General features: G+C 36.8%; 1 protein-coding gene and 1 pseudogene across 2 annotated transcripts; both read right to left on the bottom strand.

Annotated features, from left to right (window-relative positions):
- Positions 1-1,942: 1,942 nt before the first annotated feature.
- On the bottom strand, positions 1,943-14,042 carry ZSCAN16 (zinc finger and SCAN domain containing 16). 2 transcript variants are annotated; one of them, XM_074225185.1, is made up of 4 exons: positions 13,662-14,042; positions 11,679-12,162; positions 9,489-9,645; positions 1,943-4,743 (listed from the first exon to the last, which is right to left on the bottom strand). In XM_074225185.1, exons 2-4 carry the CDS (start codon positions 12,069-12,071, stop codon positions 4,217-4,219), a joined length of 1,077 nt encoding a protein of 358 aa, XP_074081286.1. In that variant the 5' UTR covers positions 12,072-12,162; positions 13,662-14,042; the 3' UTR covers positions 1,943-4,216. The 2 variants fall into 2 exon arrangements, with proteins under 2 accessions (XP_074081286.1, XP_074081285.1); XM_074225184.1 differs by having other exon boundaries at positions 11,679-12,165; positions 13,662-14,041.
- A 1,849-nt stretch (positions 14,043-15,891) lies between these two features.
- Positions 15,892-25,858, bottom strand: LOC141514377 (zinc finger protein with KRAB and SCAN domains 8-like; annotated as a pseudogene).
- Positions 25,859-26,847: the final 989 nt, after the last annotated feature.

The raw sequence follows: 26,847 nt of genomic DNA, 5'->3' as shown, positions 1-26,847 counted from the left end.
GCCCAGCTCTTGGATCAGGGTGTTACAGTTGTTAGTTGGTTCCTGTTCCTGCTCATTGGGCAGGAAAAAAAAAAAACCTCCTTCCCCCCCCCCCCCCTTAGATTTCCTTGGTGACTTCTCATTTTGGAGCTTCTCTCAGGGGTGGTCTCTATTGGTGAAAGCCATAATGTAGAGTGCTTAAGAAGTAAGATCCATGAATAATGTGGATTTCCTAACAAAAAAAGTCTATTGGTGAAGACCAAAATAATAATAATATAGAGTCACTATCAATGAAAGCTCTTAATAATATAAAATAAGATTAATATAATCCAAAAGAAAACTCACTGACTGGGACTTTATCACAATGAGCAGTATAAGGTCTTATGTATCCAGGTCTCCACCCCAAACAGCACTGAAGGGGCACCCAGGTAACTGGGACCCAAGTCCAGTGCTGAGCAGAATAAAACCCCATATAGCAGCAAACTCACACTAACAGATTCTACAACTCCTCCCTTTGTCTGGTTTCTATAATTACCATGAAATTTTTTCCTTGGGGGGGGTGTCTTTGGCAGGGGTCGGTCAAGATTGTTGTCTGGCTACCTGCCCCAGACTGTCTGGATGTGAGTATCCCACTTTGATTATCAAACTACTTATTTAATCAGTTTGGAGTTCCTTTGATATTGTTGGACCCCTTGTTTGGGGGAGCCTTGAATATCCCACTACAGGGGATTTGGAGGCAAGATATCTTTTTTTAGATCTATGTTCAGGTAGCTGTTGGAAAGCGCTAGACTATACTGCTTCCCCATGCTTGACCTCTTGGTTGGTATTGGTTTATAAACATTAGGGATCTACTGAATGTAAGATGATTAATATACATACATACATATATATGTATAAAGAAATCATATACATAAATATATATGAATGAAAAATTGTACAATCCCTGCCCTTAAACTCATATCCTTCCTTTCTCCATTTGCTTCTCCCCCCCAACACCAGGTTTACCATTTTCCCCCTCTTTTATTTCCCTTCTCCATGATTTTTATCTTGTGTTCTTCCACCTTTCTACCAGTCTATTTTGTGTGGGTTCTCCTTCTATTTACACTCTATTTTGACTTCCAATAGCTCACCACAATACAAACCAATATCTTACACAACTAGCTTCTTTCATTTGCCCAGTATCTCTGTAAAGAGAAAGGTTTTTATTTTTATACAGTGAATAAAAGTGCTGACTCTGGAGTCAGGAAGACCTGAGTTCAATTTTGACCACAATTACTGTGTGCTCCTGAGCAAAATCATACAGTAGTTATTTGTCTCAGTTTCCTTATCTGAAAAATGAAGAAAATAATAGCACCTAACCTCCCAGGGTTCTTATAAAGATCTAATAAGATAGTACATTGTGTCAGGCACATAGTATGATAACATAAATATTAGCTATTGCTTACTATTCTCTGCTTGTCAGGACCATGAAAATTAATCTTTTTGAAAAAAATGTTTGAAAATATTGAGAGCTATTTTTGCAGGTAGTTTTGAAATCATTGCCTTTCTTATAAATGACCTACCACATTGGGGCCTTTTTTGGAAGGTCTATATCCCAAGTAGAAAAACCTTCCTTTAAGCCTAAAACTTTGGTACTAAATATAGACTTTATGAATCTACTCTGTCCTTTTCCTGTTCTTCTTACTTTCTCTTTCTTCTCAAAAGGCATTTGCTTTTGTGGGTTATCTTCAAACCTTCTCCCAAAGCTTCTCTCCTTACTGGATATCAAGAACTTCAGTCAACTTTTCTCCTTCCCAACCAGTAAACTTCTGGCCTTGTTTTTCTAACTAACATCATATTGGATACTACTGGCCTCTTTCCCCCTACCTGTAAGCCCCTGGAGTCTTTCCAATAAGGTCCCCTTTCTTGCTTCCCCACCAGAACAGGTATAGCTATCACCAAAGGTCTTCTTGTCTTTCAGGCAGCCATCCTCGACAGATTCAATTCCTATTCTATTGCAGAAACAATGGTGATTGGTTGGAAATCCAACATTGTATTTTGTCCCTTATAGGGGCAGTAAATCTTGTTGCCCTGTTACTATGTGACAATGCTCAGAGCAACTTCACTGCAAAAAAGAAACAAGAAACAAAGGAAAAAAGACTTGCTCCCTTTCTTCCCTTAGTAGTCCTGATTAAATTCCTCAAAAATCATATGGAGAAAGCAGAAGCTTGAGAGATTTAATCAACCTTTTCATGGGCAAGGAGGTTAAGGTGCAAAGATAAGTTTGCCTCTTGTTTGTGTCACAGCAGACAAGGGACTGAAGGGCCTCTTCTCTCTTGCCCCTGGCAATCTCATTCACTCCTGTGTTTTCTATTATCTTTATAGTGATGGCACCAAAATATAGATATCCCACCCTGACTTCTCTTCCAAGCTCCAGATTTCTATATTTCCAGCTGTCTATGATACCTGTCTACCTGACAGCCAATAATACTTCATACTCATCATATCTAAATCTGAACTTATTTTTCCTCTTAAACCTGCTCTTCCTTATATTTTTTAATTTTCATTAATATCTTTCTCATAGTTGTAACAAGGTTTTTCTTTTTCTCTTTCCTTTTCAATATTTCATAGCCAATGAGTTTCCAAATCCTGTGGATCCTATCTCGTGTGTGTGTGTGTGTGTGTGTGTGTGTACACACTTGCATGAATGAGCATCCTCTCTTCTTTGTTCCCATTGTCATGCCACAGGTCTTCATTACTACTTGCTTGGATTATTGCAGTAAATAGCAAGTCTGACAGGGTCCAGATTGGAAAGCTCCACAAAGTCAAAGACCACACCAAATCTAAAGTTTATTATCTCTAAGTACTTAGCACAGTGTTCTTAAATGTTTGAAATGATTAGTCAAAGAAGCAGAAATTCAAAGTATTTGGAGACCTTCAGTAACTGAAATACTCTGAGCTTCAGTTACCTTCCTTAACTTGCTCTACGTTATGGTAAATTCTAATTGGAATAGTAAAGTTGCTACAAAGAAAGAGCAGATAAACTGAATAGAAAAAGATTTGTATCAGTTGCTTTCAGTTATCTGTGCCATTATTACCCCCTCCAATTAATATACATAATTGATTAGTGCTAGCTTACTAAGACCATATAAATATTTCATAATGTCTAGCCACATTGTAAACATTATCTTGAATAAAATTACTGGGCATATTACTATAATTTCATAGGAAACAACACTATAAATACAAAATAATTAGTTTCTGAAATGGATATAACCAACCCTCCATTCAGTAAGATATAATCTCCTTGAAGATAGAGACAATTGCTTTTGTCTTTTTACAGGGTCCAGCAAAGTGCCTGTCATAAATCAGGTGACTGATTAGCTACTTGCTAAATTAAATTTTTAGAATTTAATTTAGAAAAGAAACATAAAAATGATACTATTACCCAGACCAAACTTTCAGTCTGACCTTTTACCTGGTTGTCTTGGATTCCAGCCACTGCTTTTGTTTGCTTTAATTCCTGACACATTCTCAGAATAAACTTCTGATATATCCTACTGTTTTACTGTGTCATTCCAACAGCTGACTCTCACTTTTGCCTACTATCTTTTTCATTTTTGACTCCTTTCCCCAGTGCCCCCAAAAAACCTTTTCCATGAAAAGGTCAAGGTGATTTGGTTATAAAATATAATTAGAATAAAAATTCAAACATTATACAACCAAATGTGATAAAAATGATAACTACTAGTATTATGGAAATTAAAACAATTTCAAAGCACTATCCATTGATTATGAGTTTATTCTCTCAACATGCCTGTGAATTAATAGTGTTGGGATTAACTTTCACATTGCAAAGAAGGAAAAACTGAAGTGCAGAACATGACTTAGCTAAAGTCATACATTGACTTACCACTAGAGCCAAGAATGGAAGGAATTTGGGAGAGAAGGTTGAAAGATGGAGGAATATTATTCTCCATAGCTAGTCATTCCAGAAAATATTTTAAGGTAAACAACTATCTCTAAAACAATGCAAGCTTTTTTAAAACATCATTCGGATGTTCCCATCTCTCACCCTCTCCTCACCTCCCAAATTGATCTGGCAAATTAAAACAAAAATCCTCAGTTGGATTCTCTTATTCCAAATAAAGTTTCAGTGGTAACTGATCTTTTCCCACATGGGACAGTCATAAAATCTCTCTTGTTTTGATCTTATATGTCTAGCTTGAGCTACTAATGAAGGTTTTTATGATTTTCATCAATAGAACTTGTTTGTATGGATTCTCTGATGTCGAATGAGTGCTGAACTCACACGGAAGGGTCTCCCACACTCATCACATTCATAGGGTTTCTCTCCAGTGTGTATTCTCTGATGTTGAACAAGGCCTGTTCGACCACTGAAATCTTTCCCACATTCTTTACATTTATAGGGTTTCACTCCAGTGTGGACTCTCTGATGTCCAATGAGATGTGAGCGCTGAATAAAGGCTTTTCCACATTCATCACATTTATAGGGCTTCTCCCCTGTATGGGTTCTCTTATGTTTACTAAGGTCTGAGCTATGACTGAAACCTTTCCCACATTCATCACATTTGTGGCGTCTTTTCCCTGCAAGGTTTTCCTGTTGCCATTCTAATCTGCCCTCAGGTTCAAAGGCTTCTCTGAATACAGGATCCCAGGAAATGTGTCCACTGAGTCTTCCATATATATCCCCGAGTGATTCCATGTCTTCAGAGATTTCTTCCTTCTGAATTGATCCCACATCTTCAGTTCTGGTTTCATCATCTGAAATAATAGATTATGCAAATGTCTCCTCTTCCTTATGGTAATAGAAGTAACTTATAATAAGGGTTCACAATGAATGAAATAAAACATCTGAATAATGCACAGTTTTTATGAAGTATGAGGTATGTCTATAAAATGAGACTGATTTCACAAATCATAAATGAAAATTAGAAATTAGAGTCTCATACACGTTCTAACACAAAACAGGCACTTAATAAACATTTGTTGAAAGAATGTATGGGTATGTACTTAAAAAATTATCATACAATGTACAAGGAAGGCGAGGAGGGGATCAAGAATGGAAATGTGAGGGTGGTTAGGTGGCGCAGTGGTTAGAGCACTGGCCCTGGAGTCAGGAGTACCTGAGTTCAAATCTGGCCTCAGACACTTAAAAATTACCTAGCTGTGTGACCTTGGGCAAGCCACTTAACCCCATTGCCTTGCAAAAACTAAAATAAAAAAGAATGGAAATGTGGGACAAATGGGCAGAATACAACAGACTTAGGGTAAAGCTCACAGATGGGAGATAGATAGATAGATGGATGGAAAATATATATAGTTTATGTAGTAAGCTGGGAATATATCTAAGATGTGGTAAGAATTAAGTATAGTAAATGAGTAAATTGGAAAATGAAAATAGGGAAATAAAAGAAATTGGGAATTATAGTGTAGATAGTTGGTAATTTCAGATACCAAAGATGTACAAAGCAAAGAGAACATGAGAAGGTTACTGGGAATAGAGAATGAAGAAGAATATGATGGATAGAGACCAGAAATGGAATGGAGAGGGTAAGATACAGGTAAACTTCCTAGGAAGGTAAGAAAAAACAGGTTAGGGTTAATAGAAGTACAGACTGTGGTGGGTAGCCAGAAGCATGCAATCAAATGTATGAAATAAATCTGAAAGAGAAAAATCTAAAGCTACTAATACCATAGAAATTAGGAGGTAGATTTGAGGAAGGAAAGTATTCCAAGCCATTGAAAATGCTTTAAAAATGCAATAGTCCAGGTATGAGCTGATGAAGGCAAGCACCAAGGTGATTACAGTAAATAGTAATAGTAAGCATATCCAAGAGATACTATGGAAAGATTGGACAAGTGATTGAATGCAGGGGAGGTGGCCTGAAAAGTAGAGAAGGACACTAGAGGTTGCAAGCCTGGTGACTAGGAGATAGTGGTATCGACAAGAATCATAGGAAAGTTTGCAAGATAGTAGGATATAAAATGAGTTCAGTTTTGAATTTGTTAATTTTAAAGTATATAAGAAACATTCATTCGAGATGTCTAACAGGCAGTTGGAGATAAAGAAATAGAATTCAAGAGAGAGGTTAAAGCTGAATATGTAGATCTGAGAGTCATTTGCATAGAGATGATAATTGAATCCATGAGAACTGAAGAGATCATCAAGTGAAAAAGTAGAGAAGAAAAGTGAAGAGGGTCCAGGAGAGAGTCTTTGGGGAATACCTGTCCTAGTTAGTGGGCAGATGAAAGAGTAAGTTATATAGGTAGGAAAGAGGAGGTTCACAAAACCCTAGAGAGAAGAAAGTATTATGGAGAAGAGGGTGATACAGTGTCAAGACTATGGAGGTCAAAAAGAATAAGAATAAAGAAAAGGTTGAGTGATTAGTAACTTTGGCATTAATTAACTTTAGAGAGAAAAATTTCATTTGAAAGATGTCAGAAGGCAACAGCAAGAAGAGAAAAAGAGAAAGAAGGGAAAAAATGCAGAGGCATCTCTTTAAAAGAGAAAAAAGAGAAAAAAATCAGGGTACATATAAACAAGAAAAAAATCATTAAGAAATAAGATTTTTAAATAAGCATGGCCAATAAGGAAATTTGTTTTGTTTGATTATGCATATTTATTAGGAGGGATTTGTTTTTGTTTTTTCCTCATTGGGGAATTGGGGAGGAATGTGAAGAGCTAGGAAGGAAAGAGATGGATTTTTTTAAATTAAAAAAACACAACAAATTTTAAAACAAAACAAGATAACCTATAAATGTCTAATTTTATTCCAAGTCCAGGAATAATTCAAACTGCCCCAGAATATCTGCATGTATACCAAGAACCTAGGAGAACATTCATAGTCAGAGAGATAGAAGATAGCAATAACCCAAAAGTCCTATGAGGAGAGTATCCAGGAGGAGTGGGTTAATAGTGTCAAATGCAGAATGATCAAGGAGAATGAGGATCAAAAAAAGAAAAAAGCCAACACATTCAATAGTTAAGTGACCGTGGGCAATCTTGAACTCAGGAATTCCAGTTAAGTAGTAGGTTATGAAGTCAGACTTTAAGCCATTAAGAAATAAATGGTAGATATGTCACTAGCTAGCAGGGATAAAAAAAAGTTTTTTTGAGAATGGGGAGACATGGGAATGTTTTTAAGTGGGGAAGCACCGGTAAACAGAGAATAACTAAAGATTTATGAGTAAATAGTAAAGATAGTAGAGGGGGGCAATCTTTGAAGGCAGGATGGAAGGGAATAACTTGTGCATGTAGAGGACGACTTCTTCATGTGAAACAGGGAGAAGACAGTGATAAGTTATATTCTGAATAATGTGAGAGGAGGAATAGGGAAGAATGGCCTCCATTACAAACAGCCTCCATTTTTTCAGATATCTGAGGCAAATTTCTCATCTGAGAGAGTGGGGCAAGGTTTGAGGAGGAAAAAAAAGATTTGGAAAAGATTCTGTGGTTAAGTAGGACAGTGAATTGATTAGGGAGGCATAAAAGGACTGATTTGCCACAATGAAGTTTTAGTTCAGACTGTGAAAACAATTTATAGTGGACCCACTAAGCATGGTTTCAGGGTTTTATTTGAACTTTGTTAGCTGCATGTACTTATTCTGCTTTGCTCATAAGAACAAAGGCAGGAGATAGTAGACTAATACAAGGATCGGCAGGGCAAGATCTTACATTTTGGGGGAAAAAGCACAAGAAAAGGACAGTGTAGAGCCAGACTGCTATCAAGACGGAAAAGGGGAGATAGTCAAAGCAGAGGTATTGATGTAGGAAAGAACCTATAATAGAGAGATGATGAACTAAGTCTAAACTGCAAGACAGAGGAAAAAGTGGAATAACAGATTGTGATCAGATAAAAGAATTTCATGAATACAGTTGTGGTGAGATGGAGGAGTAGGTCACAGAAAAATAGCTTAAGTTGAAGAATTGAGAGATTAGGATATTTGAGGGAATATCATTTGTATGTTAAGGTCACCTAATATGAGGGTAGGAAATTCAGAGAAGAGAATTTGAGAGCCAAGCACTGAATTCATTGAAGAAGTGAGTGAAGTGTCCGGAGATCTTCAGAAAGTATGTTTCAGAATTTTGATTAGATGATAAATATAGATTGAATGAACCTCTAAGGAGGAGAGATTATAGAGTAATGGTGATAGAGAGAGAGTGTGTAGAAAGGGCAAAGAGGAACAAGAAATAATTCAATTCCTCCGTCACAGGGAAGAATGAGCACCCTGTTCCAGAAGAGCAGTCAAGGAAGCTGTGTCATCAGGAGGGAACTAGGTCTCAATAAGTGTAAACTGGAAGAAGCAAGACAGGAAAAGTTTTTAATCTAGTTTGCTACCTATGGAGCATAGTATAAAGGCTGTATAGCTTTTGTGGGAGGGTTGGATTGAGGGAATATAGGAATAAGGAAGCAGTACATGGGGGAGACAATGACAACCAGGGGTTCAGAATTACTGGGAAAGAGTGCATGTGAAGGGACAGAAGTATGCTAACCATTGAGGAATTTGTTCAAGTAGGCAAGTGGTTGGCTTCAGGTGGAAGGAACAATTCAGGGCAGAACAATTGTGTGTGACTGGAAAGGAGGATGTGAAACAGAAAAAGATGCATGGAGGGTATTTGAGTGAGAGCATAAAAATCCCTATGAAGCTGTAGGTGGTCAGAATGGGTGCTTGGAGCTTGATAGAATAGCACAGGCAAGCAAAGTCCAGTGATGAAGTGGCATTTCCTATTACTGGAGAAATTTTCAACCAGGCTAAATGAATACCTGTCTGGGGTGTGACTTAAGTTGGATTAAATGCTGCTAAAGATACCTTCCATTTCTAATATAGTTTTGAGTGGCGATCTTGAATGGTCAGGGGTCATGTTGAGCCTGCTAGGCACATGGGAAATGGAAAGGGTTATGAAATGAGGAAAGAAAGAGAGCTAATATTTAAACTTTTGCTTGTTTATTCTATCTAGCTTCCAGAAGCTCTAGTATTCAAATTGGTGTTTTTTGATAGATGACTGCAGCTGTCATTCTAACAATCAATCCCTTCTCAAAAAATAATTATTTTCTTAAAGGGAAATTTAAAGGAATAAGAACTATATGTTTTTAAATTTAGAAAAAAATATAATAGTACAAGGAGTGCTCAATCCATTTTTGTTTGCCCCAGGGACAAATGGTTCTGTATATTTGGATGAGAGCTCTTAATTCTCATGGAGTACTAGAATACAATTCTATGATTTCTAGAAACGGAATTCTTACCCCCAACTTTTAAAGGGTAGAAAGACACAGGGTATATATAAATAGGGAAAAAAAAACATAAAGAAATAACATTTTTTAACAAGTACAAAGACATCTAATGAATTCTTTATGAACAAATGTTTTTCATATCTCCCATTTAAGAGAAGTAATCAGGGGAAACTTTATTTTATGGGGGGGAATTTTATTTACAAAAATGGCATGTACCTGTTCCGATTAACCAGCTCTCCTACCTCCCCTCCCCCCAATAATTTTACTTATTACCATTATCTTGTGATGGATAGAGCTCCCAAGATTTCCATTTCAGTTGGGTCTTCCTGGGATTGAGATGGATACTTAATGACTCAGTTGATGTTCTTGATGTTCCCATAGGTGCCATCTCTTCCAAGAGCACTTCCTGTCTATGTACATGGGCTGGGACCTGAAGACAATAAAACAGTTGATTTGGGAGGAGAATCATTTAAGAGATGGAACTAAAGCTTAAGAGAAAAAGAGGAAAAGAAACATTTTCTAGGATTAAGGGAAAATATCAATTTTTTTAGGAGTCACCTCTTTGGTCCTCAGTTTTTTAATCTCTATAATTAGAACAATAATACAATACGCATCTTATAGGGCTGTTGTGAGGAAAACACTACATAAATACTAAACAAATGTAAACTACTAAAGAGTAATGTATGACTTATTTAATACCGAAAGGTTCTAAGAAAAAAAAGACGGGAAGTGACAAAATAACTTTAGTTAGTCTATCAAGAGATTTGTAGTGTTTAATGAATTATTCCCATTATTATAATAATACAAATAATTATGAAAGAAACCTTACTTCTGAACTCCAGTCTTAACGTCTATCGCTGAATTTTCCTCTGTAACATTTCTTTCAAAATCATCCTATCTGGCTTGAACATGTACAGAGTCTGTAACACTGTCTCATAAAGTTATACCATTTCATCTCCAAACAAATATAAAAGGTAGGAAGTTCTTCCTTAGTGAAATCTTCCTTTTTTATAATATTTTTAAAAGTTTTATTAATGTGTTTTATTTTTTATTTTACAAACTTTACAGATCACTTCCTATGAGATCTTTTAACCCAAAGTAAATCAATTATGTAAAACTACAGAGAACTCACCTGAAAATAAAGGAAACCTTTTATATCTGTAGCTCTTCCCCACAATTTTTTCTAAATTAATAGAAAACTACTTTTTGTCCCTTCCACTCCCCTATCCCATTGAAGAAAAAGAGAAAAATTGTGTTTCCTCTTCTTTTTCTTCAAAGAAATAAGTATAATCAATATATATCGATAATTATACATCCATATACAAATCTCTCTCTCCCCGGGGGGGGGGGAGATACATATATCTATCTCATTCTACACCTTAAATGTGCCACATAGCCATAATGGATTATGCTTTTCATAGGTCCTCTTAAATCATGAATGGTCACCATAATGATCACCATTCTTACTGTTTTCAGTTCAAAAATTCAAAATTGTTCACTTAATAATACTTATGCTATAGCATAAATTGTTCTTCTGGTTCTGTTTGCTTCACTAAGCATCAATCCACATATAAGTCTTTCCATGCCTTTTTGAAACATCTGTCTATCTATATTTACATATCTATAATATAATAGCATTTCACATCCATATAACATAATTTATTCAACCACTCCTCATTGCTGGATATCCTCTTAGTTTTCAGGGGTTTTGGCCACCACACAAAGAGCTGCTACAAATATTTGCAATGGACTTTTTCCTCTTTATTTAATCTATTTTAGGTACAAGCCTAGCAATGGTATATCCAGGTCAAAGGGCAAAGCACAGTTTTGTAACTTTTTGTGTGTAATTCCAAATTGCTTTTAGAATGGTTATACCCATTTACAAGTTCACTAAGAGTGTCTCAATGTTCCTTTTTTCCTCTAATTCCTCCAACATTTATCATTTTTCTTTTTTTGTCATCTTTGCCACTCTGAAGAGGAGGTAAAATCTCAGGATTGTTTTAATTTGCATTTTTTTAATTAGTAGTGACTTGGAGTATTTTTTTTTTCATATGACTATAGTCTGGGTTTCTTCTCTGGAGAACTATCTATTCATAGACCATTTATTGATTGAAGAATGGTTCTTTTTCTTATAAATTTGAATCATTTATATATCTTGGAAATGAGACAGAGAAATTTCCTGGCAATTTTTTTCTCTCATTATTTCCATTTTAACCTTATTTTTATTAGACTTGCTTTTTCAGAACTTTTGCCTACTGGTCCCTAGTTCAAGCCCATCTGGAAACATGAAGAACTAATCTAAATCCTCTTCCATATGATAGTCCTTGAAATAGTTGAAGAGATCAGCTTTTCCTTGTATTTTCTTTTCTAGTTAACATCCCAGTTCCTTCAAACATAAATCATATTTCCTTTAGTGTGGACTCTGCTCTCTCCCAAAACAAATCATACCTTCCCTTTTCCCACCTGGCATCCTGGCTCATCAATCTCTCTTTCCAAATCCTCCAGGACAGTTACTGCCTCCTCTCCATTTTCCGGATGATGATCCTGCACCCAGGTCTGCAGATCCTTGGGCAGGATAGTTAAGAACTGCTCCAATACCAAGAGCTCCAAAATCTGTTCTTTAGTATGCATTTCTGGTCTCAGCCACTGATGGCAAAGTTCACGAAGTCGAGTTAGAGCTTCACGAGGTCCTGGAGTTTCTTGATAGCAGAGCTGCCTGAAATGCTGCCGGAAAACTTCGCTCGTGCTGTGATTGTTTTGCAAGCTTGATTCTTGCCCCCAATAATGCGCTTCTTTTTTCACTATAAAAAGATCCTCTTGCTCTTCCAGAGCCTCAGGGTTAAGGGGTGTAGCCATTCTAAATTAGTATAGCAAAAGATGGGTCACAGTATTTGGCACTAACTTCTATAATTTAGGGTGATCCTTTTCTGTTCTTCTTTTGAGGATACTTCTGAAGTAGAAGAAACAATTTAATGACAAGAATGACAAAGGTTACTTCAAACTTAAAGATAGGTTAATAAAAAGACACAAAGCAGAAGTTCACTAGTTGAAAGTAATTTCAATTGGAAGAGATCCCTGAATAACTAAACAGGTTTTTGAAATAGTAGAAAATTTATCAGCGTCACAGTAAGTTAGCAAGGCAAGGCATCTTAGAGATCACCTGCCCCTGCCCCCTCATTTTACAGAAAACTGTCTGGCAAGGGGAAGTAACTTGTCTGGTATTTCAAAGCAAGTTTGTGGTGGGACCAGTAACTACATCTCTATTCTGTTGTATGTGCTTTTACAGTCATGTTAGGAAAATAGACGGCTAGGTGGCAGTGTTGCCCTGGAATCTGGAGTGCCAAAGTTCAAATTTCACTTCAGGCGCTCTCTATGAGTGACCCTGAACAAATCACTTTAACCCTGGTTTGTCTCATCAGTAAAATGAACTGGAGAAGGAAATGGCAAACTACTGCGGTACTTTTGCCAAGAAAACTCCAAATGAGGTCATCACAAGTTGGACATGACTGACTAAACAACCAAAAGTCATTCGGAAAATGACTATATAATATAATAAATAATATATTTAATATAATTTAATAAATAATAAACAATTAATAAAATTTTACAAATCCAAAAATTTTACTCCAATTATGTAAACAGTTCCTTGATTATTGAATTTCTGAGAAGGGAGGGAGAAGAGTAGATCTGTGATTTGATCAAAGCACTTCCATGAAGAAAATTTGCCCTTTATCAAGACTGGCAACTATTATGCAGTTTTTAGTCCCAGAAGTTGTCCTATGGGTTCAGTGCTTTTCGAGGGGTTACTGCACAGAGCTTATCTCAAGGGGAGCACTTGGGGCCGGGGCATCCCGATTCCCACCACATCACACTGCCTTTCTGCAGCATGATCTCGCTTCCTCCTAGGCTGGCATGTAACAGGCACTGCAAGAACCACTCTCGTCTTTTCTCTCTGCACCCCCAGGGAGGGCCCAGGAGAGAAGCCGTGAGGACAGGGCAGGGGAAAGCGGGGTCAGGAATGGTTAAAGACACCCCATAGTAGAACAATGAGACAGAGTTTGACGGGAATCACGTAAGGGAGGCGGGTGGGGGGAGGGAACGACAAGACCCGGGCCCCAGAAGAGCCAAAATCTGCTCCAGGCTACTTTAGCAAAAGTAGAGGCAGCCCCGGGTCTCCAGCGCCCAGCGCCCCTGAGAGCCTCTGCTCCGCCGCGTCTGGGGGGCCCCCTAACCTGGGGGGCCCCTAACCTGGGCACTAGGGTGGGCCTGGTCCGCAGTAGGCGCTGCTATGGGGGGCGGGGCCGGAGCCTCAGCGGAAGCCCCAGAAATCGACGCGGCTCCGGAGCCTTTTCCCGGGAATTCTGAGCCCCCTGAGCCGGCGGGCTGGGGCGAGGGCCACGGGCGCCGCCCGCACACCTGCCCCGCGCCGCTCCGCATCCCACTCACCGCAAGCGCGCAGAGCTAGGAATGAGAAGATTCGGCTCCAAAAAGTAGGCGACAAGCAAGCAAGGAAGGCCACGGACCACCTTAGGCGCCGACAAAACAGTGATGGCAAAGCGGTCCACCAATCCAAGCCGAACCTGGTGAAATTCCGTCATTTCCGGATCTCTCAAAGAAACACCTCGTTCTTCTCACCCCGCCCGCGGCCCGCGGCCCCGGTCCTGATGCGGGGCCGGGTCCAGTTCGGCTGCAATCACTCGGGCTCCCGCCACCCCTCGCCCAAGGCACGTCCGATGGGGGAGTTTCTGCTCCTTCTGAATGCTCTCTCGCTAGGCATCTTCTTTCCCTGCATCTCCTATGGTGCGACTCCTAGCCCAAGTAGCCTTGAAAACCTATATTAAAAAATTCTGCAAATTCTAATTTAGCAACTATTTCTAAAGCAGCTGCTATGAGAGTGTACTGTGGTTACAAAGACAGAAATGAAAGCATGGCTTTAGTTTTACCAGGGAACACAAGATATTCATAGATCAATGAATATTAAGTGAGGGGGGGGCAGTGGTTTGTCTTTCTATGATGGATGATTGTTGAATGAAGTAAGTTTAATTTGAAGTCGCATCTGGTCTAAATCTTAAAGCTAAGGATTAAAGGAGGCATCCCAGAGATTATTTACCCCAGTCCCAAACTTTACAAACGTGGAAACTGAAACCCAGAAGTATTTGCTCATTGTCTCAGAGGTGGTGATGTTTGTTCTCTCTCTCTCTCTCTCTCTCTCTCTCTCTCTCTCTCTCTCTCTCTCTCTCTCGTTTGTTTATGGGGCATAACTATGATTTTTGCAAGGCAATGGGGTTAAGTGGTTTGCCCAAGGCCACATAACTAGGTAATTATCAAGTGTCTGAGGTCAGATTTGAACTCAGGTCCTTCTGACTCCAGGGCCAGTGCACTATCCACTGTGCCACCTAGCTGCTCCTGTTTGTCCTTCTTTCAAAGGAGACGGTGTTATCATAAAGGCAATGCCATGACAATCACATGAACTGGATTTGAATGAGGGGGTTGCTATGCTAAGTCACCAGACTTTCTTTCTCCTCCAGAGTCAACTGGAACCGGTGGTATCAATCAGGATGACTGGAGATGGCCCTGGATGCTAGGCAATTAGGGTTGTGACTTGTCCAAGGTCACATAGCTAGTAAGTGTCAAGTGTCTGAGTTTGGATTTGGATGTGAATTCCCATCCTCCTAATGCCAAGACCAGTACTCTATACACTGTGCCATCTAACTGCCTCTGTCCCAGAGGTAATAAGTGACAGAGTCAGAATTGGAAACTGTCTTCTCACTCCCAAACTAATGCTCAAGTGCAGGTAAGCAAAGGCATGAAGACAGGATAGTTTGCCAAACAGAAAGTTAGTTGGGAAGTTGGCTGGAAGACAGTGTCTATGAAGTAATATGAAATGGATGCTTGATGAATATTTATTAAGCAAAACTGAACTATATTGTCTTTTTGGATAATACGAAACATCTTTGGCTAAGGGAATTCTTCCCACCAAGAAGAGATTGAAAATCTTTTGCATGAAAAAATATTATAGGATAAGGGAAACCTTCAATTAGGGAAGAGCAGGGTAAATTTTTGGTACATCACAACAATATTGGTGGAACTGTGGATTGACCTGTTCTTAGAAACAATTTAAAATTAAGTTAAACTGTCCAAACCATATAACCCAGAGAGTGTGCTAGGAGTTATAAAATATAAACAAATATCTCACATATACTGCTTTGTTATTCATTAGTGCAATTAATTGAGAAGCAATCATACTATAGAGAATTGAACAAAGATACATACCTTTCAAAAAGGACATATATTAATTCTAAATTCACATCTTAGATCAACCTATTAGGGGTAACATGTAAGAAAAAAGGAAGGAAAGGAAAAAGAAAGCAGTAGTACCATTCCCGCACCTCATAGTTATAACCTTTCATTTACTTAGTCTATGTTCTTAGGTGCTTTTGGGTAGACAATCTCCAAAGAGGTTTGATAGACTTGAATAAGTCATTCTTTAGCCCCAGTTTCTCAGTTGATATTCATAGTATTGGGGAATTAGATAATTTTTGTTAACTTGCTCTAAGGCATTTGTCTACTCTGTTTCCAAAATGATTTTCTGATACCTGATGAGGTCCTAAGAGTGACTATAGTTTTGTCAGTAGCATTTCTCTGCAGTTTCATGTGGAATAAATTATTAAAATTTTTATGACAATGGATAATGTCGCTTTTTCCCAGAGTGTATTCTCTAATGTACAATGAGGTGTGAACTCCGCCTAAAGGCTTTCCCACACTCATCACATTCATAAGGTTTTTTTCCCCAGTGTGGATTCTCCTGTCCTATAAGGTATGAGCTGTAACTGAAGGCTTTTCCACAAATATCACATTCATACGGTCTTTCCTTACTATGTATTCTTTGATGTCCAACAAGTACAGAACTATGACTAAAGGATTTCCCACATTCATGACATTCATAAGGTTTTCCCCCACTGTGAATTCTCTGATGATGGAAGAAACCAGAGCTCTGACTGAAACTTTTCCCTACACTCAATACACTGGTAAGGTTTCTCTCCAGTGTGAGTCCTCTGATGTTGAATGAGATGTGAGCTGAGACAGAAAGCTTTCCCACAATCATTACACTGGTGTGTTCTTTGATGTCTAATAGGGCCTAATGGAAAGCTTTCCCACAGTCATTACATTGGAAAGATTTCTCTCCAGTATGGATCCTCTGATGCTGACCAAGGTGTGAACTGTAATAGAAAGCTTTCCTACAGTCATTGCATTGATAAGATTTTAGTTTGCTATGTATTCTCTGATGGTCAATAAGCTGGGAGTTCTGAATGAAAGTTTTTCCACATTCATTACACGAATATGGTCTTTCTCCAGTATGAATTATCTTATGTCTAATAAGGCTTGAGTTCTGAGTGAAGCTTTTCCCACATTCATCACATTTATGTCATCTCTCAATTCCAGCATTTCCTTGATGCTTTTCTAATTTGCTCTCATGTTCACGGTCTTCTTCAAGCTCAAGACCCTGAGGAATATGCCCATTGAACCTATCAGGTAACTCCCCTTTAGATTCCATGTCTGCTTTAATATCCTGGTTTTGAGCTGACTCTCCATTCTCCATTTTGGTCACACCATCTGAAATAATAAATAAACTATGCAAACACTACAGGGGAAAAAGAAACTGGCTCTGGGAAAAACGAGTTGATACAAATTAAACAATTGCACACCAGGAGTAAATAACTACAAAAGCATGTTGCAAACATGTAAAATGAAAGAATAGAGGTAGGTAAGCGCAGCAGGGGTTATAGAGATGAAAAGATAAGAAATGATCAGAAAAGAGAGGGCAAAGCTCAGAGAATGGATGGAGAGAACTAATCAGGTAAGGATAAGTGGGACTAGGAGAACATGTAAAGTGATGAATGGGAAAGGAGGGAAACATACCAAACAACTTAATGATGGGTTCACCAGTTCAGAATAGAATACAAAGACAAGAGAACATTTAAAGGTAAAATAGAAGTGATGAAGAGGATCTAAATGATATTTTTGAAGTTAAGACATAAGATTCCATTTTCAAATAATAAAATCTTATACTGGTGTTTCATTCTACCAAATGCCTTCACATGTTATCTCATTTTATCTTCATTATATGTCTTCCATTCTATAGATGAGGATATTTAATTAAGAGATCTAGTAAATAGAGATGGGACTCAAACCTAGCTCTTCGAACTACAAATCAATGGTTTTCTCCACTATGCTATGTTTACATCTTATACCTCACATCTTTTTTTTAGGTTTTTTCAAGGCAATGGGGTTTAGTGGCTTGCCCAAGGCCACACAGCTAGGTAATTATTAAGTGTCTGAGGTCAGATTTGAACTCAGGTACTCCTGACTCCAGAGCCAGTGCTCTATCCACTGTGCCACCTAGCTGCCCCCTATACTTCACATCTTTACATATCATACCATTTAGGGACAATGCCTGGAACACAATAGAAACTTAATAAATGTTACTGATTAACTGACTTATTGCTGTTGTGGCTGCTGTGTGCCCAGGGCCCAGTATAAAAAGGGAGCTGGGGACAGGATGAAGAAATAAGTATTTCTTTTTGTTCTAGGAAATTAGTAATCACTCTCTTCTAGCTGAACTTAAGAGACAGAACTTAGAGTCTCTATGTATTAAGACTTAAAATCAATGTACCTTCAGAGACCTCATCGTTACTAATATACAAGAAGCAAATAAATTTTTAAAAAACAAGCCATGAACTCATGAAACTGCATAAGGACTAACCCCATTAGTCCTTACTCAGGGAAACCATGTTCCTATAATTGTTTTGTCTTTTGTTGCTACTGAGACTCTTCTGAAAAGAATCTTGTTTCTCCAATGCAAGTGACATGGCCATCTCTTCAAATGCCATTTGTTTCTGAAAAACACACAAGACCCCCATTTTCAAGTCAGGTTACCATTGAAATAATAATACCAATGGGATCTAAATTGAGGGATAAGACTGGTTATAGGAAATTAGGATACACAGGGAAGCAATCTTTCTCATAAAATGCTCTGAGAAGGTAAGGTGATAAAGAGTACAGAATAAAAATAAATACGTTCCTGGAGTATTTGGAACAGGGTAAGATGGGACTTGGATCAAGATAGGGGAAATGGGTAGGCAAACCCATCTCAGAAAAAAGATACAGCCATTGTCAGGCAATAGGTAAGAGGGCAAAGGGGAACCATAGCTCACCTGGCACACAACTATATGGCTTGTGAGAAGAGAAGCTGCCATCTTCTGGTCCCTAGGAATCTCTTTATAAAGAGGTATAGGAACCTGGGGAAGAGGCAGAGCTAAAAGAGAAGAAAGGCATCATTAGTTAGACTAATTCTATTATGTGGTTTCCTGACATTCTGGAATCAAAGATTATCTCTTTCAGAATTTATTTTCTTCATGTTTCCTGAAAATTTATTGGTCATGATCATGCAAGATCTTTATAGATAAAGGTATGCTAGAAAACAAATTAATTTTGGGACAACAGAATTAAATAATAATAGAAGATCTGGCAATATATAAAACATGACTAACATAAACAAGAAATGAAATTGTCATGACTAGCAGCTGAAGCTCAAGATCAGAAAGTATATTGTTGCCAGAATGCTACACCATACAGAAATTCGATTCTGTAATGTTTAAGAACATAAAAAAGAACTGATTCTGTAAATTACAAATCATGATCCAAGTGCCCTGAAATTAATGAGTATAGCAGTTGCAAAAGAAAGCATTTTGAAAGGAATCCACAAAAATAATAGAAATAATTCTTTCTTTTTCTACCATCATCTCTAAGAATAAGTTTGATACCACAATACTCAATATAAAGAATCTCTAATATTGTTTATTTAGAGAAGTGGATTAAAAAATGATCCACTAGTCCTTTTGTTCATCCAACATGTTGCCACATGTCTTTTCTTATGAAAATATTTTAAAACTATAGTTTGATAAAATGAAGTTTTTGCCTTTTAGTTTTGAAAGAGTCTGAAAATTAAAGAATTTCTATATAATTATTATCCATTATAACACAGTTCTAAAGAATACTACTATAAATGGTATACTGTACCCTGAAAAAGAATTTAATGAATTTGACTATATATATATATATATATATATATATACATACACACACACACACACACACACACACACACACACACACATATATATATATATGTATATATAAGACTTCTACTATACCCATCTCATTAAGGTTTGCAAAGCTCTTTAGATATATACAATTTTATCCTCACAACAACCTAAGGAGATATATTTTATCATTCCCATTTTATAGATGAAAAGCCTGAGTCAGAAAACAAATTAGTTGTAAGAGGCCACACAGCTAGTAAGTGCATGAGGTCAGATTTAAATTAAGGTCCTCCAGATAACAGATTTATTGATCTATCTACTTCTTCACCCAACCACCACAAATTATTGGCACTTTCAGTTTTTAAAAATTGTACAAGAACTTTATCAAGACCTTGTACATCTCCATTCCTGACCTGGCACAATGAAGTTTTATTTTTTTCATTTTCCCACCTCATATCAAAGTATATATGGTATGGTAGAAAGAGTTATTGGCTCAGAGTGAGAAGATCTGAAAGTCCTAGTTCCTTCCCTAATTCCTTCTGATACACTGAGGTGAGCAAAGAATAAACATATTCATGGTTCAGCACTGTCATTTCTAGATAATTATCATATCAAACAGCAACCTCTCCCTTTCTACTCCACTCAATTGTTTAGATTACTGGGCCCTCACCTTTATTTTATGTTTATTATGAACTTAAATATCAAAAAACATAAACCCCAATGCATTAATTGCCTAGTAAAGAATTCCCCATCTGAGAACTGCTAGAAAACTAGAAAGTAGTTTAGCAGAAATTAGATTTATGTCCCACTTTATGTTGTCTTTCACAATAAATTCAAAATGTATAATAATATCATAACATAAAAATTGAGAGAAGCAATCACATGTTTTTTCACAACTATAGGTAAAGAGATAGAGGCAATTGTAAAAGACAAAACTGAAAAGGTTTCACCTGAATGAAATTAATGTAACTAGATATATAATAAAGGAAGCACTTGAATGGGAAGAAATTTTTATATGGAATATTTCTGATAAGAGTCTATAGCTAAGATACATAGATAACTAATATAAATATATAAGACTATTCTCCAATAGATAAGTAATTAAAGAATATTAACAGTTGACACAAGAACAGACCTCTGGATCAAAAGTAATCAATGGCAAACAAATGAATAACCTGATTGGTTAGCCACCACAACATTTATGATTCTGTGTTCTGTATAAATTGCCCCCCCCCAATTTTCTGTTGGTGGCATTTCTAAGGATGCCATACATCCACGGGTTCTGGTAAGATCCTAGAGAATTAAATTTCATTTATAAAACTAACTTTGCTGTCTTGTTTTCGCCAAAGAGAGAAAATGTTAACAACCTTGAACTGTGAATTTCCTCTGTCAGATCACAATTGCTTTACTGTTCATCTTTTTCATTGCTTCATGCTTTTCTAAACCTAATAATAGTCTTCATCTTGAGTTCTAGTCTTTTGACTTTCATCATCTCTAGTCTGGTTTCACTTTTCTCTCTTTAGTCTTGACTCTTTGGTTGACCATAGAGGACAGAGAGTTCTACATGTGAGGAACAGTCAATAAAAATACCAGAACTGAAAGAAAAACTGTCAAGTATGAGGAACAGTATGAAGACTAGTATGATTGGATTAAAGGGTATGTTTTGGGGAATAAGGTAGAAGAAGACTGGAACAGTAGAAAGTGGCCAGGTTGTCAAGGGATTTGAATGTTAAAAAAGTATTTTATATTTATTCCTGGGGTGAAAACCTGGGGTGAAAAGGCACCAGTAGAGTTTATCAGCTGAAGGGATGGCATGATAAGACACATTTTTAAGGAAGAACAAAACCATCATAGTTGATCATCTCCCAATGTTGCTGTCAATGTGTATAATATTCTTATTCTGCTTACTTCACTGATTATTAGTTCATGCAAGTCTTTCCATGCTATTCTGAAGTCCTGTCCCTCATGATTTCTTTTAGAATAAATATTCCATCACATTCATATACCACAATATAAATGATTTTTTTTTAGTTTTTTTGCAAGGCAATGGGGTTAAGTGGCTTGCCCAAGTTCACACAGCTAGGTAATTATTAAATGTCTGAGGCCAGATTTGAACTCAGGCACTCCAGACTCCAGGGCCGGTGCTATATCCACTGCGCCACCTAGCCGCCCCGATAAATGATTTTCTTAAAGAGTTTATCTGTACAAAGAAGAAGAGATATGAATAAATAGTAGGGATGGATGTATCAGATGAGAAGTTTTGGGGAGGGCTTTGCATGGGGATGATAGTAGGCCATAGAGAAGCAAGCAGAAGAGGAGAGAATAAAGTCTACTAAGAGTTTGGGGAAGATAGAGGAGGCAGTCTGTTGAAGATGGGATGATGTGGAACCATTTGTTTATAGATAGAGAACTTTGCTTTGGAAAAGAGAATGGTTACTTATTCTTAGAAGATAGAGTGGAAGAGATAGTGGGGCAAAGGTATTTGAGTGGATGTGAGATGAGGAACAGGGGAGTAAAGCAAACTCTCAGTGAACAGTCACAACTTTTTCAGGGAAATATGAGGCAAAGTTCTTAGTTGAGATGAGGGTAACAGAAACCATGTAATACAGAGGCAAAAATCTTTATATATTTGGGTGGGCCCAAAGGCATTATTGAATTGTAGCATAATACAATAACAGATATTAATAAAGACAACTTTGAATCATCAAGAAATGATTAAATTCATTATATATTTTTGGCAAGGCAGAGTAGAGATGAAGAGAAACCCTCCTCCAAACTCTGGACTTAGAGTGATGACAGGTGGGTAGATGATGATGACTGGCTAGACAACTCATAATATGTGTCATCTTGATAAATCACTTAACCTCTCTATAATCTCAATTTCATCACTTATAAGATAAGGATAATAACATTCATGTTGCCTACCTCACAGGATTTAAAGGATCTTAGATTTAGAACAAAAAAACATTAGTGACTATTAATTAAGTGACTTTCTCAGGGTTTCACAGTAAGTAGCTGAGGTAGGATTTGAAGCTAGGTGTTCTAGGTGGCTTAGTGTATCTGGACCTGAAGTCAGGAAGTTCAAAACTGGCTTCAAGATACTTATTAACTGTGTGACCCTGGGCAAGTCATTTAACTTCTGTCTGCCATAGTTTCCTCAACCAGAAAATGGGAATGATAATAATAGTACTACCTTGTGGATTTCTTATATAAAATATAATAATAAATTATATAAATATAATAATAAAATAATATATAAATAATTATATGAAATATAATATATAAAATATAATAATAAATTATATAAATATAATAATAAAAATAATAAAAAATAATAAATTATATAAAATATAATAATATTTGTAAAATAGAACAGTGCCTACCTTTAGTAGGCACTTAAAAATATATGTTGCCCAGGCTATTCTCAGATGAAGAAACTGAAATTATCTAGTCATATGAAAAAATGCTCTAAATCTTTATTGATTAGAGAAATTAAAACAACTCTGAGGTAACACCTCACAGATTGGCCAATATGGCAAAAAAGGAAAATGATCAGTGTTGTAGGGGTGTGGGAAAACTGGGACACTAATGTATTGTTGGTGGAGTTGTGAACTGATTCAACTTTTCTGGAGAGCAATTTGTAACTATGCCCAAAGGGCAATAAAACTGTATACCCTTTCATCCATCAATACCATGACTAAGTCTGGTTTACAAAGAGACCATAAGGGTAAAAAATCCACATGTACAAAAATGTTTATAGTAGCTCTTTCCCTAATAGCAAAGAATTGAGGGGATGTCCATCAATTGGGAAATGGTTGAACAAATTGTGGTATATGAATATAATGGAGAACTATTGTTCTCTAAAATCTCTTTAGGGCCAGGACTTCAGAAAAATCCTTGCATGAACTGATGAAGTAAGCAGAACTAGAAGAATATTTGTACACATTAATAGCAATAATGTGTGAGGAACAACACTGACAAACTTCCTCATCTCAGCAGTACAATAATCAAAGACACTTCTAAAGGATTTGTGATTGGAAAATGCCATCCACATCTAGAGAAAGAACTATGGAGTCTGAATGCAAACTAAAGTTTACTGCTTTCAATTTTTACAAATTGCTTTATGTCTTGTTTTTCCCTTTCATAACTTTTTTCCCTTTTTGTTTTGATTGTTCTTTCACAATGTTAAATATGGAAATATGTTTATATAGTTATATATGTATAACCTATATTAGTTTGTTTTCTTGGTGGGGGGAAGGGAAAGGGGGAAAGGAGAAAAGTGTGAAACACAAAACCTTACAAAAAGGATGATTGAAAATTTTCTTTGCATGTAGTTGGAAAAATAAATTAAGTTTAAAAAATAAATGCTTGTTCCCTTCCTCTGGCATCTATTGCATCATATTAATTCTCTGTTATAATGAAAGTGCTTTATATAACTTTAAAATACTACACAGATATGAGTTATTAATAATATAGTGTTTTGGGGGCAGCTAGGTGGTACAATAGATTGAGCACTGGTCTTGGAGTCAGGGGGACCTGAGTTCAAATTTGACCTTGGACACTTAATACTTAGTTATGTGACCTTAGGCAAGTCACTTAACTCCATTGCCTTTCAAAAATTAAAATAATCATAATCATAATAATAATCATAATGATGCATTTAAAGGTTTGCAAAATGCTTTCCTCACAGCAATCCTGTGAATTAGGTATATTTAATAGATAAGGAAACAGGCTCTGTCAATTTGTCTTGCTTGTGATTACAAAACTAGTGTGTGTCTGAAGCAAGATTCAAACCCAGTTCTGAGTTCCATGTCCAAGAATCTTCTCACTGTGCCACAATGTCTCAGTATAATTATAGTCAATTCTCTTTCATATCATCTCTCAGATTCCAATTTAGAATAGTAGAACTGCCAAATTGGAGAAGACTATATTGACTTATTCTAGTCCAATCTCTACCCAAAGCATGAAATCTATCTCTAATATTGAAAGCAAGCTTCCATTAATCCACTAACCTTTAAGGCAGCTATGTCATGTTTGACAATTCCACAAGGCTCTATTATTTCCATTTAACTCTATGCACTGTTGCTAGTTTAGTTTTGCTTTGTGCTATCTTCCCCTACTAATAACCTTCAATAGTTCCTCAGTGACAGGAAGATAAGATATCTAAACTTTTTTTTGTTGTTTTGTTGCAAGGCAATGGAGTTAAGTGACTCGCCCAAGGTCACACAGCTAGGTAATTATTAAGTGTCTGAGGCCGTATTTGAACTCAGGACCTTCTGACTCCAGGGCCAGTGCTCTGTGCCACCTAGCTGCTCCAAAAGGCAATATTATTAATAACTCATATCTGTAGAACATTGAGGTACCCATAAACTAGCTACCTCACAATTTGTTTTCCCCATTGTTCCCATTCATCCTTTAATATCCAACTTGAATCTTATCTCTTTTGTGAAAGTTTCTTTGACTACTTCAATTCCAAAGTGATTTCCTTCATATCTGAATTCTAACACATTATTTTTGCAAGGGATATAAAAAATCCAGTCCTTTATCCTTAAGTTGAGCGGCATATGTAACTGAATTAATATGACTTTCTGAAGAGGAGATAAAGATAAAAGTACAAATACATCAATGTTATAAAATAAAATAACCATACAATTTTAGTTTGGGACCACTAGTCTATACCATTCATATGCCATCATTTGATGATTTTATTATTTTATCTACCAATCAATTACATTTAAAATTCCTTAAAGATGGGACTGTGTGTGATCCCCACAATCATATCAAAATCATTTATTCACAGTAAACACTCAATAAATACTATCTATTGATTCTATATTGTCTCCATAAAATAAGAGTGCATTGAATTTTAGCACTCACCACTCTTTTGTAGGGGTTGGGGCTCCTGAGATTCACATTTGGGTTACTATGGGCTGTATACTAGGTAACATCTTTGTTGAACCCATAGGCATAAATTCCTCCATTAGCAATGCCTGTCCATAAGAGTTGGCTGGGACCTAAGGTAATTAAGTATAATTAGACTTATGAGGCAATCACTATGGTATCTATAACTAAAATCTCCCCAAAGTGACTATATGTAAAATTTCTCAATCTAATATGGAATATGAACTGTTCATTTCCTAGTTGTTGTCTTGGTTCATCAAGCTCTTTCTCTAGATCCTCCAGTACAATGACAGCTTCTTCCCCATTCTTTGGTTCATGTTCCTGAACCCAAGCCTGGAGATCCTCAGGTAGGATGGCCAAGAACTGTTCAAGTACCAGTAGATCTAAGATCTGCTCTTTTGTATGCATTTCTGGTTTTAGCCATTCACAGCAGAGCACCCAGAGACGACCCAAAGCTTCCCGGGGGCCAGGTGTTTCCTTGTAACAGAACTGTCTAAAGCGCTGACGAAGGAGTTCTTGGCTATAAATCTTATTCCCTTGCAAATTAGATTCCTGCTCCCAAACATGGGTGTCTTTAGTTTTCACTATGAGAATTTTTTTCTGTTCCTCTGGAACTCCAGGAGTCAGTGTGGTAGCCATTCTGAACTGGAATAGATCAGAAGATCACTTTTGATTGAGGTTTGTGCTTCAGGACATGTCTCATGTTTTTTCTCTCAAAGCCCTCCTAATATATGGGAAAAAGCACAGATAACAGAGAAGTAACCAGTTCTACTAAAAAAAAAACCTCTTACTGCTGAAGTCACCTAGGCATACCTCTAAGAATAAAATAAAACCTCATAACTAACTGAAAGAAAACTGTTATCCTCAAAATCAAAAATATTCAGATAATTTATCCTTCTGTAGTATAGGACCATATCATTTAAGAAGGAAAATAATGTTTAAGTATTAATAATTTCTTCATATCTGAATGTAAAACAGAAAGGAAAAACAATGTCTATGAATTAATGACAGGTTTACACAAGAAATTCTAAATCTTTTGGGTATTAAGTACCTCTTGTCAATTTAGTGAAGACTATGGATCTTGTCTCAGAATAATGTTTTAAAATTAATAAAATTAGTATTACAAAGGAAAGCAATTAAATTGAAATGGTTATTAAAATATCATTAAAAAAACTCACAGACCCTAAATTAAGAATCAAAAGTTTAGGGTAATATACTAGTCCAGAAAGAGGTCTGAATGGACTTTTAATTGTCTGTTAGGCACAGTGCCTCTCTGCCTAACAGGCAAATAAAAGTTATCAATTATAATTAAGTTAAATCAATTATAATTAAGTTAAATTAAGAGTAATCAATTAAAAATAAATAAATCACTCTTTTGTTCCTCTAAGTCATAAAGACCAGGATTCAAATCTTGCCTCTTCCAGGTACTTATGTATCATCCTCTTCTGCCCCCCCATTAATCTCTCAACACCCCATGTAATCCTTAAAACTACATTATGGGGGTCAGCTAGGTGGTGCAATGGATAGAGCACTGACCCTGGAGTCAGGAGGATATGAATTCAAATTTGACCTCATACACTCAATAATTGCCTAGCTGTGTGACCTTGGGTAAGTCATTTAAACCCATT

Source organism: Macrotis lagotis, chromosome 2 (assembly GCF_037893015.1).
Source record: "Macrotis lagotis isolate mMagLag1 chromosome 2, bilby.v1.9.chrom.fasta, whole genome shotgun sequence".
Taxonomy (NCBI): Eukaryota; Metazoa; Chordata; class Mammalia; order Peramelemorphia; family Peramelidae; genus Macrotis; species Macrotis lagotis.
The sequence above is the reverse complement of the archived record's forward strand: the minus strand, read 5'-3'. Positions and strand labels throughout refer to the sequence as shown.

Excerpts from the sequence above, each read along its gene's own strand:
- ZSCAN16 (XM_074225185.1), bottom strand. The coding sequence starts at position 12,071 with ATGGCTACACCCCTTAACCCTGAGGCTCTGGAAGAGCAAGAGGATCTT. Across the intron at positions 9,646-11,678 it reads TTGATGAGCCAGGATGCCAG|GTCCCAGCCCATGTACATAG; the intron begins GTGGGAAAAGGG and ends TATTGTCTTCAG. Across the intron at positions 4,744-9,488 it reads CTATCCATCACAAGATAATG|ATGATGAAACCAGAACTGAA; the intron begins GTAATAAGTAAA and ends CTATTATTTCAG.